The sequence below is a fragment of the Protopterus annectens genome, chromosome 16.part0, assembly GCF_019279795.1.
Source record: "Protopterus annectens isolate FY-2018-M chromosome 16.part0, PAN1.0, whole genome shotgun sequence".
Lineage (NCBI taxonomy): Eukaryota > Metazoa > Chordata > Ceratodontiformes > Protopteridae > Protopterus > Protopterus annectens.
Window position 1 is genome coordinate 854,670,332 of NC_056750.1, and position 27,212 is coordinate 854,697,543.

At 41.5% G+C, this 27,212-nt stretch overlaps 1 protein-coding gene across 1 annotated transcript in view; it reads right to left on the bottom strand.

The window, feature by feature from the left end:
* Window positions 1–27,212, bottom strand: part of CHD8 (chromodomain helicase DNA binding protein 8) — a gene marked incomplete in the record, with an annotated part of 4,119,653 nt that overhangs the window by 262,138 nt on the left and 3,830,303 nt on the right. Inside the window, 1 exon segment of the mRNA XM_044057960.1 lies at window positions 26,112–26,257. Coding sequence (XP_043913895.1) covers window positions 26,112–26,257 — 146 coding nt within the window.

Here is a 27,212-nt window from a genome sequence, read left to right on the forward strand (position 1 = left end):
AAAAATACATTACATTCTTGAGACAAATCCAATAAAAAGTCATACACTGGTAGCCAGAACAAACGCCACTGCTCCAAATGAAATGCCAAAAAAAAATGAACAAACAAAAATGGAGCAAAGGCGATACAGAGTCACTCCAAATCAAGTCCAGTCCTCTTAGGTATATATCCAAAGCTTTATTAAGTTACTGCAGGTCGGATAAGTGCTTTCACTCATATGACAGAGCTTCTTCAGATCACATTACAAAGACCATCATACATAGAGGCTATATATAAGTAAAATACAGTCTCCATCAGCCTATCAAATACAACAATTAATCATGTTAATATAAAACAACAATCCTAATGACTGTATATGAATAAAACTATATATGTATGTGCATATACAAGAAAAAATATGTAGAGAAGTATATGCCAAGGTATGTATATAAAAAACAATATATAGAATATCATGGATAAAACCATAGTTGTTGAATAAAAGTAAACAATAAATAAAAGTAAAAATGCTATAATCAGCATCTCACATTCCTACGTTTCTTTAGTATGGGCTTAATAGAGGCTCTCTCATTTAGTCCAGAGCCCCTATCTGCTCTGAGTCTCACTATCCATCCACTCTCTCTACTTTCTGTATGATTCCTGATATCACCCCCACGTATACTAGGTTTAATAGTTTCGAGGGCCCTAAACAGAAAGTGGTGTTCAATCCCAGCTTGAATCACATGTTTGGCTAGGGCATTATGTGTTGAGGCTTTTCTAATGTGGTAAAGGTGTTCGCGTATCCTGTCTCTAAAACGACGGTTCGTTTTCCCAACATAGAATGCATTACATACCTGACATACTATACTGCCAGATAAACTATGTGAATAATTTCACAAGTAGCATCAGCCTGTGTCTTAAAGCTGGTGTGTAAGTCAGGATGTTGGAAGTGAATATTGCTATCAATAAAATTACAATATTTACAATGTCCACAGGGTTTAGTGAGCTTGGGGTCCATAGATTGTTCTTCTCTTTTAGAATAACAGAGCATTCTCCTTAAATTAAGTTTATTCCTATACAGGAATGAAGGTTTAGTGCCGACAATCTTACCAATAGACTCATCAGTACAAAGAAAAGGCCAGTGTCTGGTAATTATGTTCCTAATAGCTGGACAGTCAGTACTATATGGTAGAGAAATTCTAACATGAGATATTCCCCCATCTCTACCTCTCTCTATTTCATTTTTTTCAACGTTGACGGCTGGTCCAAAATATGGAGCAGCCCAGTTAGATCTAAGTACATTAATATCTGCAAGGTTGGAGTCAACCTCTAAGGAGCCATATCCACGTTCCTCTAACCTCAATTTCAGGTCATCTACTTCTGTCAAAAAGCCTGCTTCGGTGGCATTGAGTCTAGAAGTTCTCATCCCCTGACCTCTAATGATATTTCTGAAAATGTGTTGTGGGTGCATACTATCATGCTTTAATAATGTATTAAAGTGGCATGGTTTCCTGTAGACGCCTGTATTAATCAGGCCACAATCTAATTTCTCAACATATAGGTCAAGGAACTCAATCCTGAATTTGGAATAATTCATACTAAAATGAAGGTATCCTGTGAGCTGATTTATAGTATCATGGAACATGTTCAGTTCATCAACATTGCCTTTCCATAAAACAAAGACATCATCAACAAAACGTCTATAAAATGCCACTTGCTGTTGGAACATATCTAAGTTGAACAACACTTCAAATTCCCAGTGTGCCAGGAACATGTTGGCGTAGCTATTGGCACAAGGTGTGCCCATAGCTACGCCACCTCGCTGTTGGTAAAACATGTTCCTGAATGTAAAGAAATTATGCTCTAGAATCAATTCAAGAAAATGTGTGATAAGATCAATCTGAACTAATTTTTATTTACTATGTGACTGAAGGTAGTCAGAAATGTAGATTAGTCCCACTTTATTCGGAAGAACGGTAAATAAAGACTGTATATCAAATGTTACAAAAATTAAATTAGTAGGGTCCTGAATATCTCCTATACAGTCATATAAATCTGAAAGGAACTGTCTCGAATCCTTAAGTACTACCCTGTTGTCATTCAGTACTGGTCGTAAATGTTTCTCAACATAAACAGACATGTGTTCAGTGACCCAACCTTGCCCCGATACTATGCACTAATAAATACCATGATGCTATGGCTACATTACTAAGTGAGAGTTTTTATATAATGGTTAATGAACAAAGAGTACATAATACTGTTAAATATGTTAGCAACACATTGTTGGATATGTTCAAAGGAGGTATTTTGGATCAAGAATTGTATGAGTATTTAACCATCAGAACTCCCCTTGTACCAATAATACAAGGGCTTCCTAAGATTCATAAAGATCCCATAGATCCCCCGATGAGACCCATAGTATCGGGGCAAGGTTGGGTCACTGAACACATGTCTGTTTATGTTGAGAAACATCTACGACCAGTATTGAATGACAACAGGGTAGTACTTAAGGATTCGAGACAGTTCCTTTCAGATTTATATGACTGTATAGGAGATATTCAGGACCCCACTAGTTTAATTTTTGTAACATTTGATATACAGTCTTTATTTACCGTTCTTCCGAATGAAGTAGGATTGACCTACATTTCTAACTATCTCCAGTCACATAGTAATTATACATTACTTCAGATTGATCTTATCACACATTTTCTTGAATAGATTCTAGAGCATAATTTCTTTACATTCAGGAACATGTTTTACCAACAGCGAGGTGGCATAGCTATGGGCACACCTTGTGCCAATAGCTACGCCAACATGTTCCTGGCACACTGGGAATTTGAAGTGTTGTTCAACTTAGATATGTTCCAACAGCAAGTGGCATTTTATAGACATTTTGTTGATGATGTCTTTGTTTTATGGAAAGGCAATGTTGATGAACTGAACATGTTCCATGATACTATAAATCAGCTCACAGGATACCTTCATTTTAGTATGAATTATTCCAAATTCAGGATTGAGTTCCTTGACCTATATGTTGAGAAATTAGATTGTGGCCTGATTAATACAGGCATCTACAGGAAACCATGCCACTTTAATACATTATTAAAGCGTGATAGTATGCACCCACAACACATTTTCAGAAATATCATTGGAGGTCAGGGGATGAGAACTTCTAGACTCAATGCCACCGAAGCAGGCTTTTTGACAGAAGTAGATGACCTGAAATTGAGGTTAGAGGAACGTGGATATGGCTCCTTAGAGGTTGACTCCAACCTTGCAGATATTAATGTACTTAGATCTAACAGGGCTGCTCCATATTTTGGACCAGCCGTCAACGTTGAAAACAATGAAATAGAGAGAGGTAGAGATGGGGGAATATCTCATGTTAGAATTTCTCTACCATATAGTACTGACTGTCCAGCTATTAGGAACATAATTACCAGACACTGGCCTATTCTTTGCACTGATGAGTCTATTGGTAAGATTGTCGGCACTAAACCTTCATTCCTGTATAGGAATAAACTTAATTTAAGGAGAATGCTCTGTTATTCTAAAAGAGAAGAACAATCTATGGACCCCAAGCTCACTAAACCCTGTGGACATTGTAAATATTGTAATTTTATTGATAGCAATATTCACTTCCAACATCCTGACTTACACACCAGCTTTAAGACACAGGCTGATGCTACTTGTGAAACTATTCATATAGTTTATCTGGCAGTATGTCAGGTATGTAATGCATTCTATGTTGGGAAAACGAACCGCCGTTTTAGAGACAGGATACGCGAACACCTTTACCACATTAGAAAAGCCTCAACACATAATGCCCTAGCCAAACATGTGATTCAAGCTGGGATTGAACACCACTTTCTATTTAGGGCCCTCGAAACTATTAAACCTAATATACGTGGGAGTGATATCAGGAATCATACAGAAAGTAGAGAGAGTGGATGGATAGTGAAACTCAGAGCAGATAGGGGCTCTGGACTAAATGAGAGAGCCTCTATTAAGCCCATACTAAAGAAACGTAGGAATGTGAGATGCTGATTATAGCATTTTTACTTTTATTTATTGTTTACTTTTATTCAACAACTATGGTTTTATCCATGATATTCTATATATTGTTTTTTATATACATACCTTGGCATATACTTCTCTACATATTTTTTCTTGTATATGCACATACATATATAGTTTTATTCATATACAGCCATTAGGATTGTTGTTTTATATTAACATGATTAATTGTTGTATTTGATAGGCTGATGGAGACTGTATTTTACTTATATATAGCCTCTATGTATGATGGTCTTTGTAATGTGATCTGAAGAAGCTCTGTCATATGAGTGAAAGCGCTTATCCGACCTGCAGTAACTTAATAAAGCTTTGGATATATACCTAAGAGGACTGGACTTGATTTGGAGTGACTCTGTATCGCCTTTGCTCCATTTTTGTTTATACATTCTTGAGACAATTAGTTACACAACATTCCAAGCTTTAAAAGCTGAACAGGAAAACATCAGCAAAATTAAGAAAATGGAAGTTTTTTTTTCCTCCAAAAGGGAACATATGGGCCCAGCAAAGGAAAACACAGGCCAACTGTCGATTCCCAAAAGGTTCACAGCAGCGTACTCCTGTGAAAATAAAGCTCTGAAGGGCTTGGCATCCAAACTTCGTTACTCAGCTCTAGTATTGGAAGCAGGATATAAACCTATATAGCTCAGGTTACTGCAGCACTGATTGATATAGTGATCGTCATCTCCTTAACATGCTGGCAGATGCTAAATATATGGGTGAACGGCTGGCCTTTGCGAGGGCGTGTTGCACACTTACGCGAATGACAACCTCTCAGTAGGCTGTGTTCCCTTTACAAGCAAGTGCCTCTGCTCAGTCTCTGACATTTACACTGGATTCCAGAAAAAATGTGGAATCTGAGTATGCACACCAACCCTCCTCCCTCCAGATACCAATCAGCGAGGCAATGGCTCTTCCTTCTTCTGATAGCCTCTCAACCATCCCGCATGATAATTGAAGCCAGGATATGCACATCACATTCACGACTTAATCATTATATGGCATTGCCTGTTTGTTTCACCTCATTTTGTGCAAATAAACCATAATGATGCCTGCATTTCAGTGTCGCTAAGTACAAAAAAGTTAAATGATTGGAACTGGTTTGCAGACTGTATAAGGTAGTTACATATTGTTTTGCATAGATGAAAAACATAAAAATAAATCTGAGCTATTATCCACAATCATGCATCAGCCTTTCTCTTAAATGTGGACACTGAGCCAAGATGTTAGTTGTAAACCTAGAATGAGACCGATAAAAACAGCAGCCCATTACCAAAAGTAATGGCTGTGCAATTAAGTTTCTTTTGTAGCTGTTATTACATTTATTTATTTTATTAGTAGTTTGTTAACGAGGAAAGTCCAATGGGCCAAAATGAGCCCGTTTTCAATGGGGGCCCGGGGAGAAAAGCTCCATATACAATTATTACAAAGCTAATATCAACAAAGTTAAATACAATACAATTTTCAAAACTACTAAAAACATAGTAATACAGAAGATAGAATAATAACATTTGAGCAAGGTGTTGTCACAAAGCCTTGAATGAAATTAAAACAAGTATTTTGGAGTACATAAGTATAATTTGCAGTGAAGGTATTTATGCACTCAAGGTTTCATGTGGTGAGAGGTAGGAAGAATTAGAGGAGAGTACAACAGTGAGAGGTGAATAGGGTGAGTTATGAGAAAGGATAAAGGGAGAGGGAGTGGGAATGAAAGGAAGGGAGTCATTAGGGTGAGCTATGAGAAAGGAGAAAGGGAGAGGGAGTGGGAATGAAAGGAAGGGAGTCATTAGGGTGAGCTATGAGAAAGGACAAAGGGAGTGGGAATGAAATGAAGGGAGTCACTAGGGTGAGCTATGAGAAAGGACAAAGGGAGAGGGAGTGGGAATGAAAGGAAGGGAGTCACTAGGGTGAGTTATGAGAAATGAAAAAGGGTGACGGAGTTGGAATGAAATAAAGGGAGTCACTAGGGTGAGTTATGAAAAAGGGAGAGGGAGTGGGAATGAAAGGAAGGGAGTCACTAGGGTGAGCTATGAGAAAGGAAAAGGGAGAGGGAGTGGGAATGAAAGGAAGAGAGTCATTAGGGTGAGCTATGAGAAAGGACAAAGGGACAGGGAGTGGGAATGATAGGAAGGGAGTCACTAGGGTGAGCTATGAGAAAGGAAAAGGGAGAGGGAGTGGGAATGAAAGGAAGATAGTCATTAGGGTGAGCTATGAGAAAGGACAAAGGGAGAGGGAGTGAGAATGAAATGAAGGGAGCCACTAGGGTGACTTATGAGAAAGAGAGAGGGAGAGGGAGTGGAAATGAAAGGAAGGGAGTCACTAGGGTGAGCTATGAGACAGGACAAAGGGAAAGGGAGTGAGAATGAAATGAAGGGAGCCACTAGGGTGACTTATGAGAAAGGACAAAGGGAGAGGGAGTGGGAATGAAAGGAAGGGAGTCATTAGGGTGAGCTATGAGAAAGGAAAAAGGGAGAGGGAGTGGGAATGAAATGAAGGGAGCCACTAGGGTGAGTTATGAGAAAGAAAAAAATGGAGATGGAGTGGGAATGAAATGAAGGGAGCCACAAGGGTGAGTTATGAGAAAGGAAAAAGGGAGAGGGAGTGGGAATGAAATGAAGGGAGCCACTAGGGTGAGTTATGAGAAAGGAAAAAGGGAGAGGGAGTGGGATTGAAATAAAGGGAGTCACTAGGGTGAGTTATGAGACAGGAAAAAGGGAGAGGGAGTGGGATAGAAATAAAGGGAGTCACTAGGGTGAGTCATGAGAAAAGTGAAAAAGGATAGGGTGTGGAATTGAAATGAAGAGAGTCACTAGGGTGAGTTATGTGAAAGGAGAAAAGGGAGAGGGAGTGGAGTTGAAATAAAGGGAGTCAGTAGGGTGAGTTATGAGAAAGGAGAAAAGGAAGAGGGAGTGGAATGAAATGAAGGGAGTCACTAGGGTGAGTTATGAGAAAGGAAAAAGGGAGAGGGAGTGGAAATGATATGAAGGGAGTCACTAGGGTGAGTTATGAGAAAGGAAAAAGGGAGAGGGAGTGGGAATGAAATGAAGGGAGCCACAAGGCTGAGTTATGAGAAAGGAAAAAGGGAGAGGGAGTGGGAATGAAATGAAGGGAGTCACTAGGGTGAGTTATGAGAAAGGAAAAAGGGAGATGGAGTGGGAATGAAAAGAAGGGAGCCGCTAGGGTTAGTTAAGAGAAATGAAAAAAGGAGAGGGAGTGGAAATGAAATGATTGGATTCACTAGGGGGAGTTATGAGAAAGGAAAAAGGGAGAGGGAGTGGAAATGAAATGAAGGGAGTCACTACGGTGAGTTATGAGAAAGGAGGAAAGGGAGAGTGAGTGGGAATGAAATAAAGGGCGTCACTACAGTGAGGTATGAGAAAGAAAAAAGGGAGAGGGAGTGGGAATGAAATGAAGGGAGTCACTAGGGTGAGTTATGAGAAAGGAAAAAGGGAGAGGGAGTGGGAATGAAATGAAGGGAGTCATTAGGGTGAGTTATGAGAAAGGAAAAAGGGAGAGGGAATGGGAATGAAATGAAGGGAGTCATTAGGGTGAGTTATGAGAAAGGAAAAAGGGAGAGGGAGTAGGAATGAAATGAAGGGAGAAACTAGGGTGAGTTATGAGAAAAGAAAAAGGGAGAGGGACTGGGAATGATATGAAGGGAGTCACTAGGGTGAGTTATGACAAAGGAAAAAGGGAGAGGGAGTAGGAATGATATGAAGGGAGTCACTAGGGTGAGTTATGAGAAAGGAAAAAGGGTGACGGAGTGGGAATGAAATAAAGGGAGTCACTACAGTGAGTTATGAGAAAGAAAAAAGGGAGAGGGAGTGGGAATGAAATGAAGGGAGTCACTAGGGTGAGTTATGAGGAAGGAAAAAGGGAGAGGGACTAGGAATGAAATGAAGGGAGACACTAGGGTGAGTTATGAGAAAGGAAAAAGGGAGAGGGACTGGGAATGATATGAAGGGAGTCACTAGGGTGAGTTATGACAAAGGAAAAAGGGAGAGGGAGTAGGAATGATATGAAGGGAGTCACTAGGGTGAGTTATGAGAAAGGAAAAAGGGTGACGGAGTGGGAATGAAATAAAGGGAGTCACTACAGTGTGTTATGAGAAAGAAAAAAGGGAGAGGGAGTGGGAATGGGGAATGAAATGAAGGGAGTCACTAGGGTGAGTTATGAGAAAGGAAAAAGGGAGAGGGAGTGGGAATGAAATGAAGGGAGTCACCAGGGTGAGTTATGAGAAAGGAAAAAGGGAGAGGGAGTGGGAATGAAAGGAAGGGAGTCATTAGGGTGAGCTATGAGAAAGGAAAAAGGGAGACGGAGTGGGAATGAAATAAAGGGAGTCACTAGGGTGAGTTATGAGAAAGGACAAAGGGAGAGGGAGTGGGAATGAAAGGAAGGGAGTCATTAGGGTGAGCTATGAGAAAGGACAAAGGGAGAGGAAGTGGGAATGAAAGGAAGGGAGTCATTAGGGTGAGCTATGAGAAAGGAGAAAGGGAGAGGGAGTGGGAATGAAATGAAGGGAGTCACTAGGGTGAGTTATGAGAAAGGAAAAAGGGTGACGGAGTGGGAATGAAATAAAGGGAGTCACTACAGTGAGTTATGAGAAAGAAAAAAGGGAGAGGGAGTGGGAATGAAATGAAGGGAGTCATTAGGGTGAGTTATGAGAAAGCAAAAAGGGAGAGGGAGTGGGAATGAAATGAAGGGAGTCACTAGGGTGAGTTATGAAAAAGGGAGAGGGAGTGGGAATGATATGAAGGGAGTCACTAGGGTGAGTTATGAGAAAGGAAAAAGGGAGAGGGAGTGGAAATGATATGAAGGGAGTCACTAGGGTGAGTTATGAGAAAGGAAAAAGGGAGAGGGAGTGGGAATGAAATGAAGGGAGCCACCAGGGTGAGTTATGAGAAAGGAAAAAGGGAGAGGGAGTGGGAATGAAATGAAGAGAGCCACTAGGGTGAGTTATGAGAAAGGAAAAAGGGAGAGGGAGTGGGAATGAAATGAAGGGAGTCACTAGGGTGAGTTATGAGAAAGAAAAAAGGGAGATGGAGTGGGAATGATATGAAGGGAGTCACTAGGGTGAGCTATGAGAAATGTAAAAGGGAGAGGGAGTGGGAATGATATGAAGGGAGTCACCAGGGTGAGTTATGAGAAACGAAAAAGGGAGAGGGAGTAGGAATGAAATGAAGGAGTCACCAGGGTGAGTTATGAGAAAGGAAAAAGGGAGAGGGAGTGGGAATGAAATGAAGGGAGTCACTACAGTGAGTTATGAGAAAGGAAAAAGGGAGAGGGAGTGGGAATGAAATGAAGGGAGTCACTAGGGTGAGTTATGAGAAAGGAAAAAGGGAGAGGGAGTGGGAATGAAATGAAGGGAGTCACTAGGGTGAGTTATGAGAAAGGAAAAAGGGAGAGGGAGTGGAAATGAAATGAAGGGAGTCACTAGGCTGAGTTATGAGAAAGGAAAAAGGGGAGAGGGAGTGGAAATGAAATGAAGGGAGTCACTAGGGTGAGTTATGAGAAAGGAAAAAGGGAGATGGAGTGGGAATGATATGAAGGGAGTCACTAGGGTGAGTTATGAGAAATGAAAAAGGGAGAGGGAGTGGGAATGAAATGAAGGGAGTCACCAGGGTGAGTTATGAGAAAGGAAAAAGGGAGAGGGAGTGGGAATGAAATAAAGGGAGTCACTAGGCTGAGTTATGAGAAAGGAAAAAGGGAGAGGGAGTGGGAATGAAATGAAGGGAGTCACCAGGGTGAGTTATGAGAAAGGAAAAAGGGAGAGGGAGTGGGAATGAAATGAAGGGAGTCACCAGGGTGAGTTATGAGAAAGGAAAAAGGGAGAGGGAGTGGAAATGAAATGAAGGGAGTCACTAGGCTGAGTTATGAGAAAGGAAAAAGGGAGAGGGAGTGGAAATGAAATGAAGGGAGCCGCTAGGGTTAGTTAAGAGAAATGAAAAAAGGAGAGGGAGTGGAAATGAAATGATTGGATTCACTAGGGTGAGTTATGAGAAAGGAAAATGGGAGAGGGAGTGGAAATGAAATGAAGGGAGTCACTACGGTGAGTTATGAGAAAGGAAAAAGGAAGAGGGAGTGGAAATGAAATAAAGGGAGTCACTAGGGTGAGTTATGAGAAAGGAAAAAGGGAGAGGCAGTGGAAATGAAATGAAGGGAGTCATTAGGGTGAGTTATTAGAAAGGGGGAGGGAGTGGGAATGAAATGAAGGGAGTCACTAGGGTGAGTTTTGAGAAAGGAAAAAGGCAGAGGGAGTTGAAATGAAGGGAGTCACTAGGGTGAGTTATGAGAAAGGGAAAAAGGGAGAGAGAGGAAATGAAATGAATGGAATCACTAGGGTGAGTTATGAGAAAGGAAAAGGGGAGACGGAGTGGAAATGAAGGGAGTCACTAGGGTGAGTTATGAGAAAGGAAAAAGGGAGAGGGAGTGGAAATGAAATGAAGGGAGTCACTAGGGTGAGTTATGAGAAAGGAACAAGGGAGAGGGAGTGGAAATGAAATGAAGGGAGTCACTAGGGTGAGTTATGAGAAAGGAAAAAAGGGAGGGGAGTGGAAATGAAATGAAGGGAGTCACTAGGGTGAGTTATGAAAAAAGAGGGAGTGGGAATGAAATGAAGGGAGTCACTATGGTGAGTTATGAGAAAGGAAATCGGGAGTGGGAGTGGAAATGAAATGAAGGGAGTCACTATGGTGAGTTGTGAGAAAGGAAAAAGGGAGAGGGAGTGGAAATGAAATGGAGTCATTACGGTGAGTTATGAGAAAAGAGGGAGTGGGAATGAAATGAAGGGAGTCGCTAGGGTGAGTTACGAGAAAGGAAAAAGGGAGAGGGTGTGGGAATGAAATGAAGGGAGTACTAGGGTGAGTTATGAGAAAAGACGGAGTGGGAATGAAATTAAGGGATTCACTAGGGTGAGTTATGAGAAAGGAAAAGGGAGAAGGAGTGGAAATGAAATAAAGGGAGTCACTAGGGTGAGTTACGAGAAATGAAAAAGGGAGAGGGAGTGGAAATGAAATGAACGGATTCACTAGGGTGAGTTATGAGAAAGGAAAAAGGGAGAGGGAGTGGAAATGAAATGATGGGAGTCACTACAGTGAGTTATGATAAAGGAAAAAAGGGAGAGGGAGTGGAAATGAAATGAAGGGAGTCACTAGTGTGAACTATAAGAAAAGCAAACAGGTGAGGGAGTGGAAATTAAATGAAGGGAGTCGCTAGGGTGAGTTATGAGAAAGAAAAAAGGGAGAGGGAGTGGAAATGAAGGGAGTCACTAGGGTGATTTATGAGAAAGGAAAAAGGGAGAAGGAGTGGAAATGAAAAGAGTCACTAGGGTGAGTTATGAGAAAGGAAAAAGGGAGACGGAGTGGGAATGAAATGAAGGAAGACACTAGGGTGAGTTATGAGAAAGGAGGAAAGGGAGAAGGAGTGGAAATGAAGGGAGTTACTAGGGTGAGTTATGAGAAAGGAAAAGGGAGAGGGAGTGGGAATGAAGGGAATCACTAGGATGAGTTATGAGAAAGGAAAAAGGGAGAGGGTGTGGAAATGAAATGAAGGGAGTCACTAGGGTGAGTTATGAGAAAGGAAAAAAGGAGAGGGAGTGGAAATATAATGAAGAGAGTCACTAGGCTGAGTTATGAGAAAGGAAACAGGGAGGGGAAGTGGAAATGAAATGAAGGGAGTCACTAGGGTGAGTTATGAGAAAGGAAAAAAGGGAGAGGGAGTGGAAAAGAAATGAAGGGAGTCACTAGTGTGAGTTATCAGAAAGGAAACAGGGAGGGGAAGTGGAAATGAAATGAAGGGAGACACTAGGGTGAGTTATGAGAAAGGAAACAGGGAGGGGAAGTGGAAATGAAGGGAGTCACTAGGGTGAGTTATGAGAAAGGAAAAAAGGGAGACGGAGTGGAAATGGTGTCACTAGCGTGAGTTATGAAAAAGGAAAAAGGGAGAGGGAGTGGAAGTGAAATGAAGGGAGTCAGTAGGCTGAGTTATGGGAAAGGAGGAAAGGGAGTGGGAGTGAAATAAAGGGAGTCACTAGGGTGAGTTATGAGAAAGGAAAAAGGGAGAGGGAGTGGAAATGAAATGAAGGGAGTTTCTAGGGTGAGTTATGAGAAAATAAAAAGGGAGAGGAAGTGGAAATGAAGGGAGTCACTAGAGTGAGTTATGAGAAAAGAAAAAGGGAGAGGAAGTGGAAATGAAATGAAGGGAGTCACTAGGGTGAGTTATGAGAAAGTAAAAAGGGAGAGGACGTGGAAATGAAGGGAGTCAGAGTGAGTTATGAGAAAGGAAAAAAGGGAAAGGAAGTGGAAATGAAATGAAGGGAGTCACTAGGGTGAGTTATGAGAAAGGAAAAATGGAGAGGGAGTGGAAATGAAATGAAGGGAGTCTCTTGGGTGAGTTATGAGAAAGGAAAGAGGGAGAGGAAATGAAATGAAGGGAGTTTCTAGGGTGAGTTATGAGAAAGGAAAAAGGGAGAGGAAGTGGAAATGAAGGGAGTTACTAGAGTGAGTTATGAGAAAAGAAAAAGGGAGAGGAAGTGGAAATGAAATGAAGGGAGTCACCAGGGTGAGTTATGAGAAAGGAGGAAAGGGAGTGGGAATGAAATAAAGGGAGTCACTAGGGTGAGTTATGAGAAAGGAAAAAGGGAGAGGGAGTGGAAATGAAATGAAGGGAGTTTCTAGGGCGAGTTATGAGAAAGGAAAAAAGGGAGAGGGAGTGGAAATGAAGGGAGTCACTAGAGTGAGTTATGAAAAAAGAAAAAGGGAGAGGAAGTGGAAATGAAATGAAGGGAGTCACTAGGGTGAGTTATGAGAAAGGAAAAAAGGAGAGGGAGTGGAAATGAAGGGAGTTTCTAGGGTGAGTTATGAGAAAGGAAAAAGGGAGAGGGAGTGGAAATGAAATGAAGCGAGTCACTAGGGTGAGTTATGAGAAAGGAAAAATGGAGAGGGAGTGGAAATGAAATGAAGGGAGTCTCTTGGGTGAGTTATGAGAAAGGGAGAGGAAATTAAATGAAGGGAGTTTCTAGGGTGAGTTATGAGAAAGGAAAAAAGGGAGAGGGAGTGGAAATTAAATGAAGGGAGCCACTAGGGTGAGTTATGAGAAAGGAAAAAGGGAGAGGGAGTGGAAATGAAATGAAGGGAGTCACTACAGTGAGTTATGAGAAAGGAAAAAAGGAAGAGGGAGTGGGAATGAAATGAAAGGACTCACTAGGTTGAGTAATGAGAAAGGAAAAAGGGAGTGGAAATGAAATGAAATGAAGGGAGTCACTAGGGTGGGTTATGAGAAAGGAAAAAGGGAGTGGAAATGAAATGAAGGGAGTCACTAGGGTGAGTTATGAGAAAGGAAAAGGGGAGAGGGAGTGGAAATGAAAAGAAGGGAGTCACGAGGGTGAGTTATGAGAAAAGGAAGAGGGAGTGGAAATGAAATGAAGGGAGTCACAGGGGTGAGTTATGAGAAAAGGAAGAGGGAGTGGAAATGAAATGAAGGGAGTCACTAGGGTGAGGTTTGAGAAAGGGAAAGGAAAATGAAAGAAGGAGTGGAAATGAAATGAAGGGAGTCACTAGGGTGAGTTATGAGAAAGGAGAAAAAAGGACGGGGGGAGCAGAAATGATATAGAGGGGAGTCAGGTGAGGTGAGAGCATGAGCATTCCCAGTGAGAAGAGAGATGGGAATGGAGCATGGTCTTGAAGGTGGAGTGGTTTGGGGTGATTCGAATGTGTGTGGGGGGGGTGAATTCCATAGGCGAGCATGGGAGAAAGACAGGAGAAATTGCCCAGGTGCATGTAAGGGTTTGTACATTTCGAGAAGGTTCTGGTTACTGGACCTGAATAGTCTGTCAGGATGATGCAAGGTGCGTATGGAAGGTGGAGAGGTTTTGAGTGATTTGAATGTGGGCGGGGGGGTGAATTCCATAGGCAAGTAAGGGAGAAAGACAGGAGAAATTGTCCAGGTGCACACAAGGGTTTGTACGCTTCGAGAAGGTTCTGGTTACTGGACCTGAACAGTCTGTCAGGATGATGCAAGGTACATATGGAAGAGAGGGAAGGGCACAGTTAGAGGGTTTGCAAATGAGTGTGATCAGTTAAGAGCTGAATGTAAGAGATATAGTGGGGGAGTTGCAGCCATTTCAAGGAGTGGAGTGCATCACAGTGGTGGGAGAAGGATTTGGTCCCAGTAGCAAACTTACAGATTTTATTGTAGAAGGATGACAGTTTTGACTTTAGGGAGGACTGAAGGTTGGTGAGGACAGGGGCTCCATACAAGAGAGAGGGGATGAGGTAGGAAATAGTATATGTTTGGATGAGGGAGTGAGATAATGGCTGTAACGATACAGTATTCACACAGCTTTTGTTGTGTTTTCTTAATACTAGTTTGTATATGAATGTCAAACATTAAATGTTCATCAATGATAACACCTACAAATTTTGTATGGGGGACTATTTCAATGGGAATCTTATTTTGACCGACTATGGAGAAGGAATTCTTAATGATAGAGGTACTTTTAGATATGGGGTAAAGATCATGATTTTGGTTTTGGATGCATTGAGAGCAAGGTGATTATTCAGCATCCAAGACTAGGTACAAGAGAAGGCATCTTGTGTTAGTTGCATGAGTCTGGGGAGATAGAGAGCATAGCAAATTATGGTGGAATAGTAAATATTGGGGAAGTTCAGTATTAGGAATGCACTGATGAAAATTATTAATGGAGATGTTAAAAAGTAAGGGACCCAGTACTGAGCCTTGTGGAACTGCTGTTGGAGTGTGAAGGAAGGAAGAGGTACTATTGTTCACTTTAGGGCTTGTTGTCTATTAGAAAGGTAACTGAAAAACCAGTTAACAGAGGAGGGGGAGAGATTGAGAAGAGAAAGTTTGGACAAGAGAATGTTGTGGGAAACGGTATCAAAGGCCTTTGATAAGTCTAGGAGAAGGGTAGATACAATGTTGCCAGAGTCTCGGGCACAGTTGATGATGTCAAGGAAGGAGAGAAGGGCAGTGGTAGTACTATGTTTGGGTCTAAATCCATGTTGAGTTGGAGAAAGAAGTTGATTGTCTAGGAGGTAGGGAAGGAGTTGCAAGTGTCAGCATTTTTCAAGGACTTCTGAGATACGGGATAGGATGGCTATAGGACGCAAGTTGGAAATTTCAGTATTGTTGCCTCCTTCGTGGAGGGGAATGATGTACGCTTTCATCCAGAGGAGGGGTACAAAGGATTCTTGGACTGAATGGTTGATAAGTATGGTGATGGGCTATGCCATCGGCAGCTAGCTTGAAAAAGTTAGATGGAAGGTTGCCTGGGGCATGAGAGCATGGTTTTAGTTTTAGAAGTTTTTTTTACAGTGTGCAGAGAGACGGGTTGTATGGTAAAGGGGGGGGGGAGTAGTGTTGATGTCAGTGGGACTAGAGTTGAGGGTGTGGAATGAGGGTGGAGTATAAGTGTTATTGGAGAATGATGTGGTGAGTTTGGCTATTGAATCAATAAAGAAAGAGTTAAATTGGGTAGCTAAGATATGATCTGGAGAGTTAGGGTCAGGGCAGGGGTTGTCTTTTTTGCCAGGAAAGAGGAGAGCAGATATACTGTTACAAACTTTTTGGGGGTTAGATCTATGATTGTTTTGAAGCATGGAGAAGTAGGACTTTCGGTCTAAAGCAACTTGTTTTTTTCACTTTATTACAGAGTTGCTTATACTCAGTAAGAGGGTTAGGTGTTTTAGATTTATGGTAATGCTTCCAAGATTTATCTCACAGATGCATGAGTGTAACAGTTGCTTTAGTTAGCCAAGAGGTGGATTTGGTTTTTATTCTTTTAGTTCGGGGGGGGGAGCAAAGCTATCTAGTAGGGTACTGAATGTAGAATTTAAGTATGTAACAGCATCATCAAGGGGGAGGGTTTTTACACAGTTCTAGTTCATATGTTTTAGTGAGTCAGAGAAAGCTAGAGGGTTGAAGTTTTTTAGGGTACGAGTTGTGATGTAGTTGTGGTGAAGATGGAGGGAGGATGGTGAACAATGAGCAAAGGCAGGAGTCGGGTAGGGTGCCGTTGTCAGAAATGGAGTTAGGGTGAGAAACTAATATCCAGAACGCTACAGGAGTTATCTTTATTAAATCTGGTAGGAAAGGTAACTATTTGGGTGTAGTTCTATAGGTTTACATTCTGATGTGATGTAGGTGATTGAAGAGAAGTCCAGTTAATATTTACATCACCTAGAAGTACAGTTTCATTGTTTATGTTGGATGAGAACCAAGACAGGATATCTTCAAGAATGGGGATGTTATTTCTTGGTGGAATATATAGGGCAGCTATACATATGTTTTTATGGTTATTACATTTTAGGAGGGCCAGGGTTAGTTCAGCTGTTGAGAATGGGGAACAGGCTTGGTAAAGGGTGTTGCTGTTGGGAAGGAGGAGAAAAGTAGGGCTACCCCACCAACGTTCTTTATGGGTCTGAAATCTGTTATGATCTTTTAGTTGGGAGAGGAGAAATGTAGGGCTACTCCACCACCGTTCTTTATGGTTCTGGCATTTGTTATGATCTTCTAGTTGGGAGAGGTAATTTCAGAATCTTGGGTTTTCGCCATGTTTCGGTGATAGAATGTCAGAATAGTAATGGGATAGCCAGGCATGAAGGGTAGGAAGTTTGTTGCATAAACTCTGGGTGTTAATGGTACCAAAATAGGAGAGATGGAAGACAAGTTAGGGTTAGAAGCATGGTTCACCAAGGGTCCAGGATTACGATGTATGTCACCACAGAGGAGGATATAGATTAGCTGGAGTAGGAGGGAAGCAAGGTCTTTAGAATCTTTGAAGTTGGAAGCAGGGTAGCTGGAAAGGTACGGATTGTGAGGGATTAGGACTGTATTACAGATATCAGGAAAAATCTTAACAGTAAAAGAAGAGAGCCACAGTAACAGAGGTGAGGCGAGATATAAGTTGAGAGGTGAGATCCTTTTAAGGCATGTATTGAAGTTGTATGATAGAGACAGGACTAACAAATGTCAGGAAGTCTGGTAAGATAGAGTAGGTAGTAGAGGAGGAAAGGTAGACATATTAATGGTAGAGTATGTGTAGGTTTGATTTGCATGGTAGTGTAACGTTACAAAACACAGTGAGGATGTGCAGAGAAGGAATTAGCAGAAGGCAAAGGGGTGTGTCGTCCTTGGTAGTAAGAATGGGAGAAGGCAAGAATAGGTAAGGGGAGGTACTAGTAGGATTTTCTGTCTTTGAATATTTGTTTTTTTGCAAAGTTACAGAGCTGTGTATATTTAGGTTTTACACTAAGACACACTCAGAGTATGAACAGCACCACCATTAGGTTTTACACTAAGGCACACTCCTAGTATGAACCGCACCACCATTAGGTTTTACACTAAGGCACACTCCTAGTATGAACAGCACCACCATTAGGTTTTACACTAAGACCCACTCATAGTATGAACTGAACCACCATTAGGTTTTACACTAATACATACTCGTAGTATGAACACCACCACCATTAGGTTTACACTAATATGAACAGCACCACCATTAGGTTTTACACTAATACATACTCATAATATGAACAGCACTACCATTAGGTTTACACTAATACACACTGATAGTATGAACAGCACCACCATTAGGTTTTACACTAATACACACTCTTAGTATGAACAGCACCACCATTAGGTTTTACACCAAAACACACTCCTAGTATGAGCAGCACCACCATTAGGTTTACACTAATACACACTGATAGTATGAACAGCACCACCATTAGGTTTTACACTAATACATACTCATAATATGAACAGCACTACCATTAGGTTTACACTAATACACACTGATAGTATGAACAGCACCACCATTAGGTTTTACACTAATACACACTCCTAGTATGAAAAGCACCACCATTAGGTTTTACACTAAGGCACACTCCTAGTATGAACAGCGCCACCAACAGGTTTTGCACTAAGACACACTCGTAGTATGACCACCACCCACCATTAGGTTTTACACTAATACATACTCGTAGTATGAACAGCACCTTGTCACTTCATTGCAAGACGTTGTGCCTTTCGATTCTCAGCTAGAGCGTTTTCTGTGTGGAGACATGCGTGAATGGGCGTACCTTCATTGAAGGTTGTGCGTCAGGGCTGGCAAACTCGGCACGTAAAAAATTATACTGCCAATCATTAGCGGACCGGAGTTCCGCTGTGGCGACCCCTAACCGGGAAAAGCTGAAAGACACAAACAAGTATGAACAGCACCACCATTAGGTTTTGCACTAAGGCACACTCCTAGTATGAACAGCACCACCATTATGTTTACACTAATACACATTCCTAGTATGAACAGCACCACTATTAGGGTTTACACTAATACTCACTCCTAGTATGAACACCACCACCATTAGGTTTTACACTAATACACACTCCTAGTATGAAAAGCACCACCATTAGGTTTTACACTAAGGCACACTCCTAGTATGAACAGCGCCACCAACAGGTTTTGCACTAAGACACACTCCTAGTATGAACTGCACCACCATTACGTTTTACACTAATACATACTCATAGTATGAACAGCACTACCATTAAGTTTACACTAATACACACTGATAGTATGAACAGCACCACCATTAGGTTTTACACTAATGCACACTTTTAGTATGAACAGCACCACCATTAGGTTTTACACTAAGACACACTCCTAGAATGAACAGCACCACCATTGGCACACTCCTAGTATGAACTGCACCACATTAGGTTTTACACTAAGGCACACTCCTAGTATGAGCAGCACCACCATTAGGTTTTACACTAAGGCACACTTCTAGTATGAACAGCACCACCACTACGTTTTACACTAAGGCACACTCCTACTATGAACAGCACCACCATTACATTTTACATTAATACACACACGTAGTATGAGCAGCACCACCATTAGGTTTTACACTAAGACACACTCGTAGTATGAACAGCACCACCATTAGGTTTTACACTAAGACACTCTCCTAGTATGAACAGCACCACCCTTAGGTTTTACACTAAGACACCCTCCTAGTATGAACAGCACCACCATTAGGTTTTACACTAAGACACCCTCCTAGTATGAACAGCACCACCATTAGGTTTTACACTACGATACACTCCTAGTATGAACTGCACCAACATTAGGTTTTACACTAAGGCACACTCCTAGTATTAGCAGCACCACCATTAGGTTTTACACTAAGGCACACTCCTAGTATGAACACCACCACCACTACGTTTTACACTAATACAGACTCGTAGTATGAACAGCACCACAATTAGGTTTACACTAATATACATTCCTAGCATAAACAGCAGCACCATTAGGTATTACACTAATACACGCTCCTAGTATGAACTGCACCACCATTAGGTTTACACTAATACACACTCCTAGTATGAACGGCACCACCATTAGGTTTTACACTACCTTTCTCCCCCTCCAAAGCTCCTCTCTATTGTAGCTTATTTTAACCATAGAGCACTGGGTTTGCTTCAAGTATATATACTTGTGTAGCTTGAAGCAGTGTCCTTACTTACATACTTCTGCTCAAATTTGTTTCTTTATTTATTTATTTCTGGTGACTACACCTTTAGAAAAGTTATATCCTTGTCTCTCAAGCTAGTTTTTCACTATCTTTTTCTGACTCTTTCTCTGCCTTCATCTTTACCAGGGTGCTAGCCCTTTTCCGTTCACCTTCGCTATGCTCGGGCTCACTTCGCTCCCCTACCCTACCCCCATTATCTCCCACCCCCATTACAATTACCTTTATACCTAACTATCCCTCCCCCTTCCTGTCCCACTAGCCACTACAATTCCACTTCCTGCCTATTGCCACAACCACCTGATCTGTCAATCTTTTCAACACCACTTCCTCTATACCACTATCTCTACCTACTCTGACCATATTTTATTCCATGTATTATTTTTCTAATATCTTCTACACTACTCCTTATTCCCTCTATCCCCACCTCTTACCACTCCAATCTCTCTGACCCACTCCTATGTTCACCAACTTTTCACTCATACAACATATATCCAACTACTTCATCTTTTACTATTTCCCTTAATCTCTTTACTACCTCTACCTCAAGTCTATATAAACTATCCACAACACAGGTTTTTAAACCTTCCCACAAAGCGAAGTCAAAACTATACAAACTCCATCTAGCATCTACTACACACTCTCTCCTCACTAAAAAACCTACTTTGTTCTGGAGATATCCATCCCAACCCTGGCCCCTCTTCTTCTCTCCCCATCCTCACTCTTTCCAAAAACTAACTCTACACTGCCCCCATCTTACTCCTCTAACAGTTACCAACCTCAGTCACAACAATCATCTCCATCCAAATACTTAACTATTTACTCATTGAATATTCAGAGTCTAGCAAATAATGTTACTGAGCTACACTCATGGATAGCTCTCAATAGCCCTCACATTCTCTCCCTATCTGAAACCTGGCTCAAGCCACAAATCTCAAATAGTGTAATACTCCCACCAGGTTAGAATATCTTCCGATCTGACAGACCTGTAAAAAAGGTGGTGGCATGGCCATCCTCTAGTCAAACAACCTTAACCTCTCATCATACCTTTCCCCAATTCCCGACTTCCTCCCAGCTGAAATCATCATCCTTAACTGCCATCTGAATCCCCACAAAAAACTTGTAATTGCCTCTCTCGACCTTCCTCCTGGTAACAATCTGCCCATTCTTGAAAACATCCTGTCCTGGTTCTCCCACAACAAACCATATGAGACACTTACCCTTGGTGATGTCAACACTGATTGGTCCAAACTCACAACTGACTCCCCCCAACTCAGTATCTATCTACACGGCTTCCACCAACTTATAACATCTCCTACTCACTTCCATAAAAATTCCACCTCCAGCTCCATCATAGACTGGATCCTTACCAATTCCCTCCACCAATACCACAATCCCACCACCTTACCTGACTCCCTCAGTGATCATCTCCCTACCACCATCTTAAGACACTACTCCCATATTCCTAATCACCTTATCAAAGACTGTTGAAAACTATCGACTTTCAATTCATCCCAATTTAACTCCATTCTCTACAACATAGATTGGTCCATCCTAAAACACCTCCCCCTAAATGATGCTGTAAGCACTTTCAATAGCATCTTCATGAGTACTCTAAACTCCTTAGCTCCCTCTAGTAAGATCAGAGTAAAATCAAATCATGCTCCCTGGCTCTCCAAGGAGACTAGGTCCCTTATGAAACAATGAGATGGTGCTTGGAAAACCTGGACTAAAACTAAACCACCTCTTCTTCAAAAATACAGGCAACTGAAGAATCTTGCAAAAAAACATACAACTAATGACAAAAAGTTACACTATAGCTCTGCTCAGCTTAACAACAAATCCAATCCTCGAAAATTTTGGTCAACTCTCAACAACATCCTCTATCCTGGAAAGCCCTCTAATCCCTCCCCATACCCTAACTCTTCCTCTAAGGTAACAGCTACCCTCCTGAATAAACATGATCTTTTCCATCCAAAATCTGGTAACCTCTAAGCCAAACTACAACACCCACCCCTCCCAAGTCCCACTAACACAACTTTGTTTTCTTTTGAGCCAGTTACCATTACTTACATCAAGTCTCCACTACTCAAGCTAAAACGTTGCTCTCTTTCCACCGAAAATCTATCTCCTACATTCCGCAAACTTGCTGCTGACTCAACTGACTATCCTATATCTATACTAATTAATCAAACTATTCTGGAATCAACTGTCCCCACCCTTTGGAAATCTTTACTATCACTCTTCATAAAGGTGGAAACTCCACTGACCCCTCAAACTACCAACCCATTGCCATTCTGTCCCCCCTCTCCAAGATGTTAGAAAAATGTATTCACTCGCAGCTTCTCAATCACCTCCTTACGCACCACTTACTTACCCCTACCCAACATGGATTTCGTTCTCACCACAGCACCACCACTGCCCTCCTCTCCTTCACTTATATCATTGCAGAGGGCCTAGACAACAATAAACTCATTTGCTGTCTCTTCCTAGATCTCTCCAAAGCCTTCAATACTCTCTCTCATCTTCTACTACTATCCAAACTCGCAAATCTCCACCTATCCCCCTCTGCACTTGCCTGGTTTAATAGTTACCCATCTGTCAGAGAACAATCTGTCAAATGGCTCTCATCCTCCTCACCTTTCCTTCCCATCTCCACTGGTGTTCCCCAAGGCTCCATCTTGGGACCCCTTTTGTTAAACATCTTCACCAATGATCTTTACATCTCATGCAAAAAATCCTCCCTTATTCAGTAAGCAGACGACTCCACACATATCCATTTCAAATAACATTCCTGAACTACACTCCCTGACCCAACAAGCCCTACTATCCACTGAACAATGGCTCTCTCACAACCTACTGATCCTAAATTCAAAAAGGCTAAACTCCTACTTTTCCTTCCCCATTCTCTTTCTCATCACAAAACCTCCTTTTTTATTAAATCTTCTAACAATACAACTATCCAACCTGACACCCACACAAAACTCCAAGGGGTCATTATCGATGACTAACTAAAATTCAACCTACACATACTCCAATGTATAAAAAAAAAAAAACAAACAAACCAGAAACTAGGTCTGTTATATCGAAACAAAACCCCTGAATCTAGACTTACCCGGGGCCAGACACTTCTCCTCCCCTCCCTCTTATATGTCGCCCCAGTTCTTACCAATATCCAGGCCTCCACTCTAAACAAACTCCAACAAACTTACCATAAAATAGCCAGATTCATTAACTCCCCATACAACTCACACCACTGCATTTCTTTAAACTCTCTTCAATGGCTTGAACTTCCCCAATGTTTGCTATCTTATCAATTTCATATGCTACACTCTATTCTTTAAAAAACCTCCTTCCGTCCATCTTCTTTAGTCTCCATCTACATCCCATCCCGGACCCTCCGTACCTCTAACCAACAATTACTTGATATCTACCATCCAAAAAGGTCAGTAAACAAACTACTCTACAAACACTCCCTTGCCCATGTTTGGAACAAACTTCCCCTTGACTTACGTTCAATCTCCCACACCTCACACTTTAAAAATGAACTAAAAGCTTATTTTCTCAATTCCAGGACCTGCCCTTGCCATGACCCCGACCTAGTCTAACTTCCCTTTATGTACCCTCAAAAGGGCCATACTTAGTACCTCATTACACCTCTCTCTCTCCAATGTGTCTACTATGCATTTGCAAAATTTTATACAAACAAAACAGTTTTATTGTTGAACTATTGAACTATATCAATGTAAAATGATGCTACTAAGCTTCCTTTTAATGCAACTTTAACTTTATGTATGTAACCAAACACATGCGAATGTTTTTGCTATAACTATTATATCAATATTGCTTAAAACTGTACTTGTTTAAAAATGTACTACAGGAGCTTTTCTCCTCGGGTCTCCACTGAAAATGGGTCACAAGCCCAGCTGGACAAACCTGGTTAACAAATGTCAATAAATAAATAAATACTACACACCCCTAGTATGAACAGCACCATCATTAAGTTTTACAATAAGACACACTCCTAGTATGAACTGACCCAAAATTAGATTTTACACTAAGGCACACTCCTAGTGTGAACATCATCACCATTAGGTTTTACACTAAGACATAAGACACACTCCTAGTATGAACAGCACCACCACTACCATTAGGTTTTACACTAAAGCAGACTCATAATACAAGAACAGCACCACCATTAAGTTTTACACTAAGACACACCCCAGTATGAATTGCACCACCATTAGGTTTTACACCAATACACACTCCTAGTATGAACAGCACTACCATTAGGTTTACACTAATACACACTCCTAGTATGAACAGCACCACCACTACCATTAGGTTTTACACTAAAGCAGACTCCTAATACAAGAACAGCACCACCATTAAGTTTTACACTAAGACACACCCCAGTATGAATTGCACCACCATTAGGTTTTACACCAATACACACTCCTAGTATGAACAGCACTACCATTAGGTTTTACACTAATACACACTCCTAGTATGAACAGCACCACCATTAGGTATTACACTAATACACACTCCTAGTATGAACAGCACCACCATTAGGTATTACACCAAGGCACACTAGTGGAAACAGGAGGGGATGGTGGATGAGGAGATGGGTGGGGATTGTTCAGATAGGCTACATACTAGAGGGGTTGTGGTTTTGGGGTTTTAAGTGTAGAGGCACTGGGGGCAGCTGGGAACTGGGGGCAGGGTAAGGGAGCGAAGTGAGCCCTAAGGGCAAACTGAGCGGGCAGAGCTGAGAAGGAGGAAGGAGCAGAAGAGACCAACAAAACAATCAGTGATACAGGTACTGGTGCATTCAAAGGTATTGACAAGCTCAAAGGTATGTTACTTACAAGTTAAGGTTTGGTCTAATTCAAGGAGAATTAATCAGGTGTGACAATTGTGCAAAAAAACAATGGGAAAGGATAACAGGCCTTACAGCTGCAGAGAGCAGGGAAAAAGCATTGAAAGTTACCTAATAGTCATTGTGTCTTTCAGCTTTTCCCGGTTAGGGGTCGCCACAGCAGAACTCCGGTCCGCTAATGATTGGCAGTAGATTTTTACATGCCGAGTCGCAGGCCCTGACACACAAACTTCAATGAACGTATGACGCATATCTCCACACAGAAGACGCTCTAGCTGAGAATCGAACAGGACAAGGTCTTACTGTGAGGCGACAACGCTACCGCAGCACCACCAAGAAAGTTACCTAATAGAATGAGTGGGAATATAGTGCCACCTAGTGGTGTTCCTGAGAAAAGTAAAATGTAGAATCTACTTATTAATAGGGAGTGAAATCGCTGGAGGGGAGAGAATTGGGAAAAGGGACTACTGCAGAACTGCTAGTGTACATGCCGTGGGTTAGCAATACAAACACCTTAAAATAAGCTTTAACGAAGAGTACTGCACATACACACAGATGGAGGGGGTTAATTTTCAAAATGTTCCTGGGTTTCTTCCTTGGGGAGGTATGTTCCTCAGTCTAAATGGAGCTGTAGAAGGGGGAAACCCTATAGAAAAAGTCACGAGCGAGCTGAAAAAGAGAGAGAAGTACTTTAATTTAGAGGCATGGGAGAAAAGGGAGAGGCAGTAATACAACAGAGTGGACAGATTCAGTCACATGTGGTAAGTACAGCACAAAAAAGGGGGAAAGATATTTCAGAACAGAAATATGAGAGCAGTTCCAGGGAGAAATAAAAGCATTAGATGGAAGCAGCACAGTTAAATGCAATTCAATAGGCAATGGGTGCATATGCAAAAACGAGTTGCTCTAGAACTAACAGCAGCAGGACCTTATTCACTATACAGTCAACAATACACATACACGTTCCTCTATAACAACTGACAACAGTGTTAATGTTTCTAGTTACTTAAGTCATCGAAAATGACATAGGGAAGAAACCATGATTGGGTCATACTGTGAATGTGACTTGAGTTTTAGGATGTTCCACTTATCTAAACGGTATATATTGTGTGCATACTGATTTTTACAGGGTAAAGTCAGTGTGTTGTCAAAGGTCTCTTAAAATGGGAATTCATGATGCAGGTACTGTTTGTTAATGAAGACAGACTCTACTATACTAAAGGTTGGTGTTAATCTTACAAACAGGAAATCCTGGTATTGGGCTGAGTCCACATTCATGTTGCACATAAAACATCTGGCAAAAATATCCAGCTGCTGGATAAAATAAGCATGGGGGCTACAAATTGGATGTATGAATGCTGGTTTTGATGCGCTAAACTTTACAAATAAAAGAAACCGTTTCACAAAAATAAATAAACTAATATAAAGGGTTGTATAACCACATCTCTACAACAAGAGCTCCAGCCTCTGAAAAGGAGATTACAAATAGTGCCGAACTTCACTCAGATCCCCACAAAGCATCCTTGTTCAAGTGACCACCTTTTGCATTCAAAATCACGTTCCCAAATAGACGTCTCCCTCCAAGAATCATCAGCCTTCGTTTACAAGCTAGAAACAGGATTTATTTACCTTTGGCCACTCTGAGTATCTCTGTCTTTCCTGAAGCATCTCTAGGACGGTCTGGTCTCCATCCTCATTCAGGAACCCATCTTGTGACATAGTGAATGAGGTCACACTCTCTTCATCATACACCTTGGAGTGAGAGAGGCTGGTGGCTACATTAAAATACAAGACGAATACCACATAAGTGTCTGCTAAAACTGCGAGACATTACAGCTGCATACTACTTGTGACACTAAAAGACCTTAAGCATGTTGTAAAGAAATCAGTTATTTACATTTTTGCCTCTTCTCTTCACAGCAACACAAAGAACTAACCATAAACCTAATCCAATTATGTGTTGTGATAAATCCATATTCAAAATGCAGAAATAATAACAATCTGCTCTTCCACCTTATACAGCTAAAATCATACTCATCTTACCCAAACTAAACGTACAACTCAGTGATGCATTGCATTCAGGTTTAACCAGTAGGTAGTCAACACTCAAAGCCTCAACATGAACACCAAACCAAGGGTTTTTTCTGTATTGAGGGATCCAGTAGAAAAGCAGATCAAGTAGCAGAGAAGGGACAGAACCCTAGAAAATTAGGGGAAGAGAGGGATGGGAGAGTCATAGGGAAGACAAGACACAGGATTTGGACAGGCTCAATCCCACAGTACTCAGAAATATGACCGGAAGGCTGGAGAATCCCCAACATAGATCCCCAGCATCTCGTTGTGTGTAACCTTTACTCCAGGGTTGGGGTCCAAGAAATCACCTACCAAGCTTGTTCTCCTAACAATGGTGTTAAGGTGTTAGGGAGAAATATGGACACATTCTTGAAGGAAACACTGGTTGCTTTCCATGATGACAACAGTCTCCATGATAACTAAACACATGGGCTCATGATCATACAGAATTGTCAGAATAACCAGGTCCAGTCTTGTGTGTGTCAGTTGGAGGAGACAATGACCAGCGAGTATGAGTCCACTTGAACTTCATAATGGCCTTTAAAAAGGTTCCATAAATGTGTTCGCCAGAACACTGAAGGGAGATGGGAGAGGGGATAATGTTGAGCTAGTCTACTGCACGGTGAAGGACAGACCTGGGAAGCAGGTGTTCAGCAT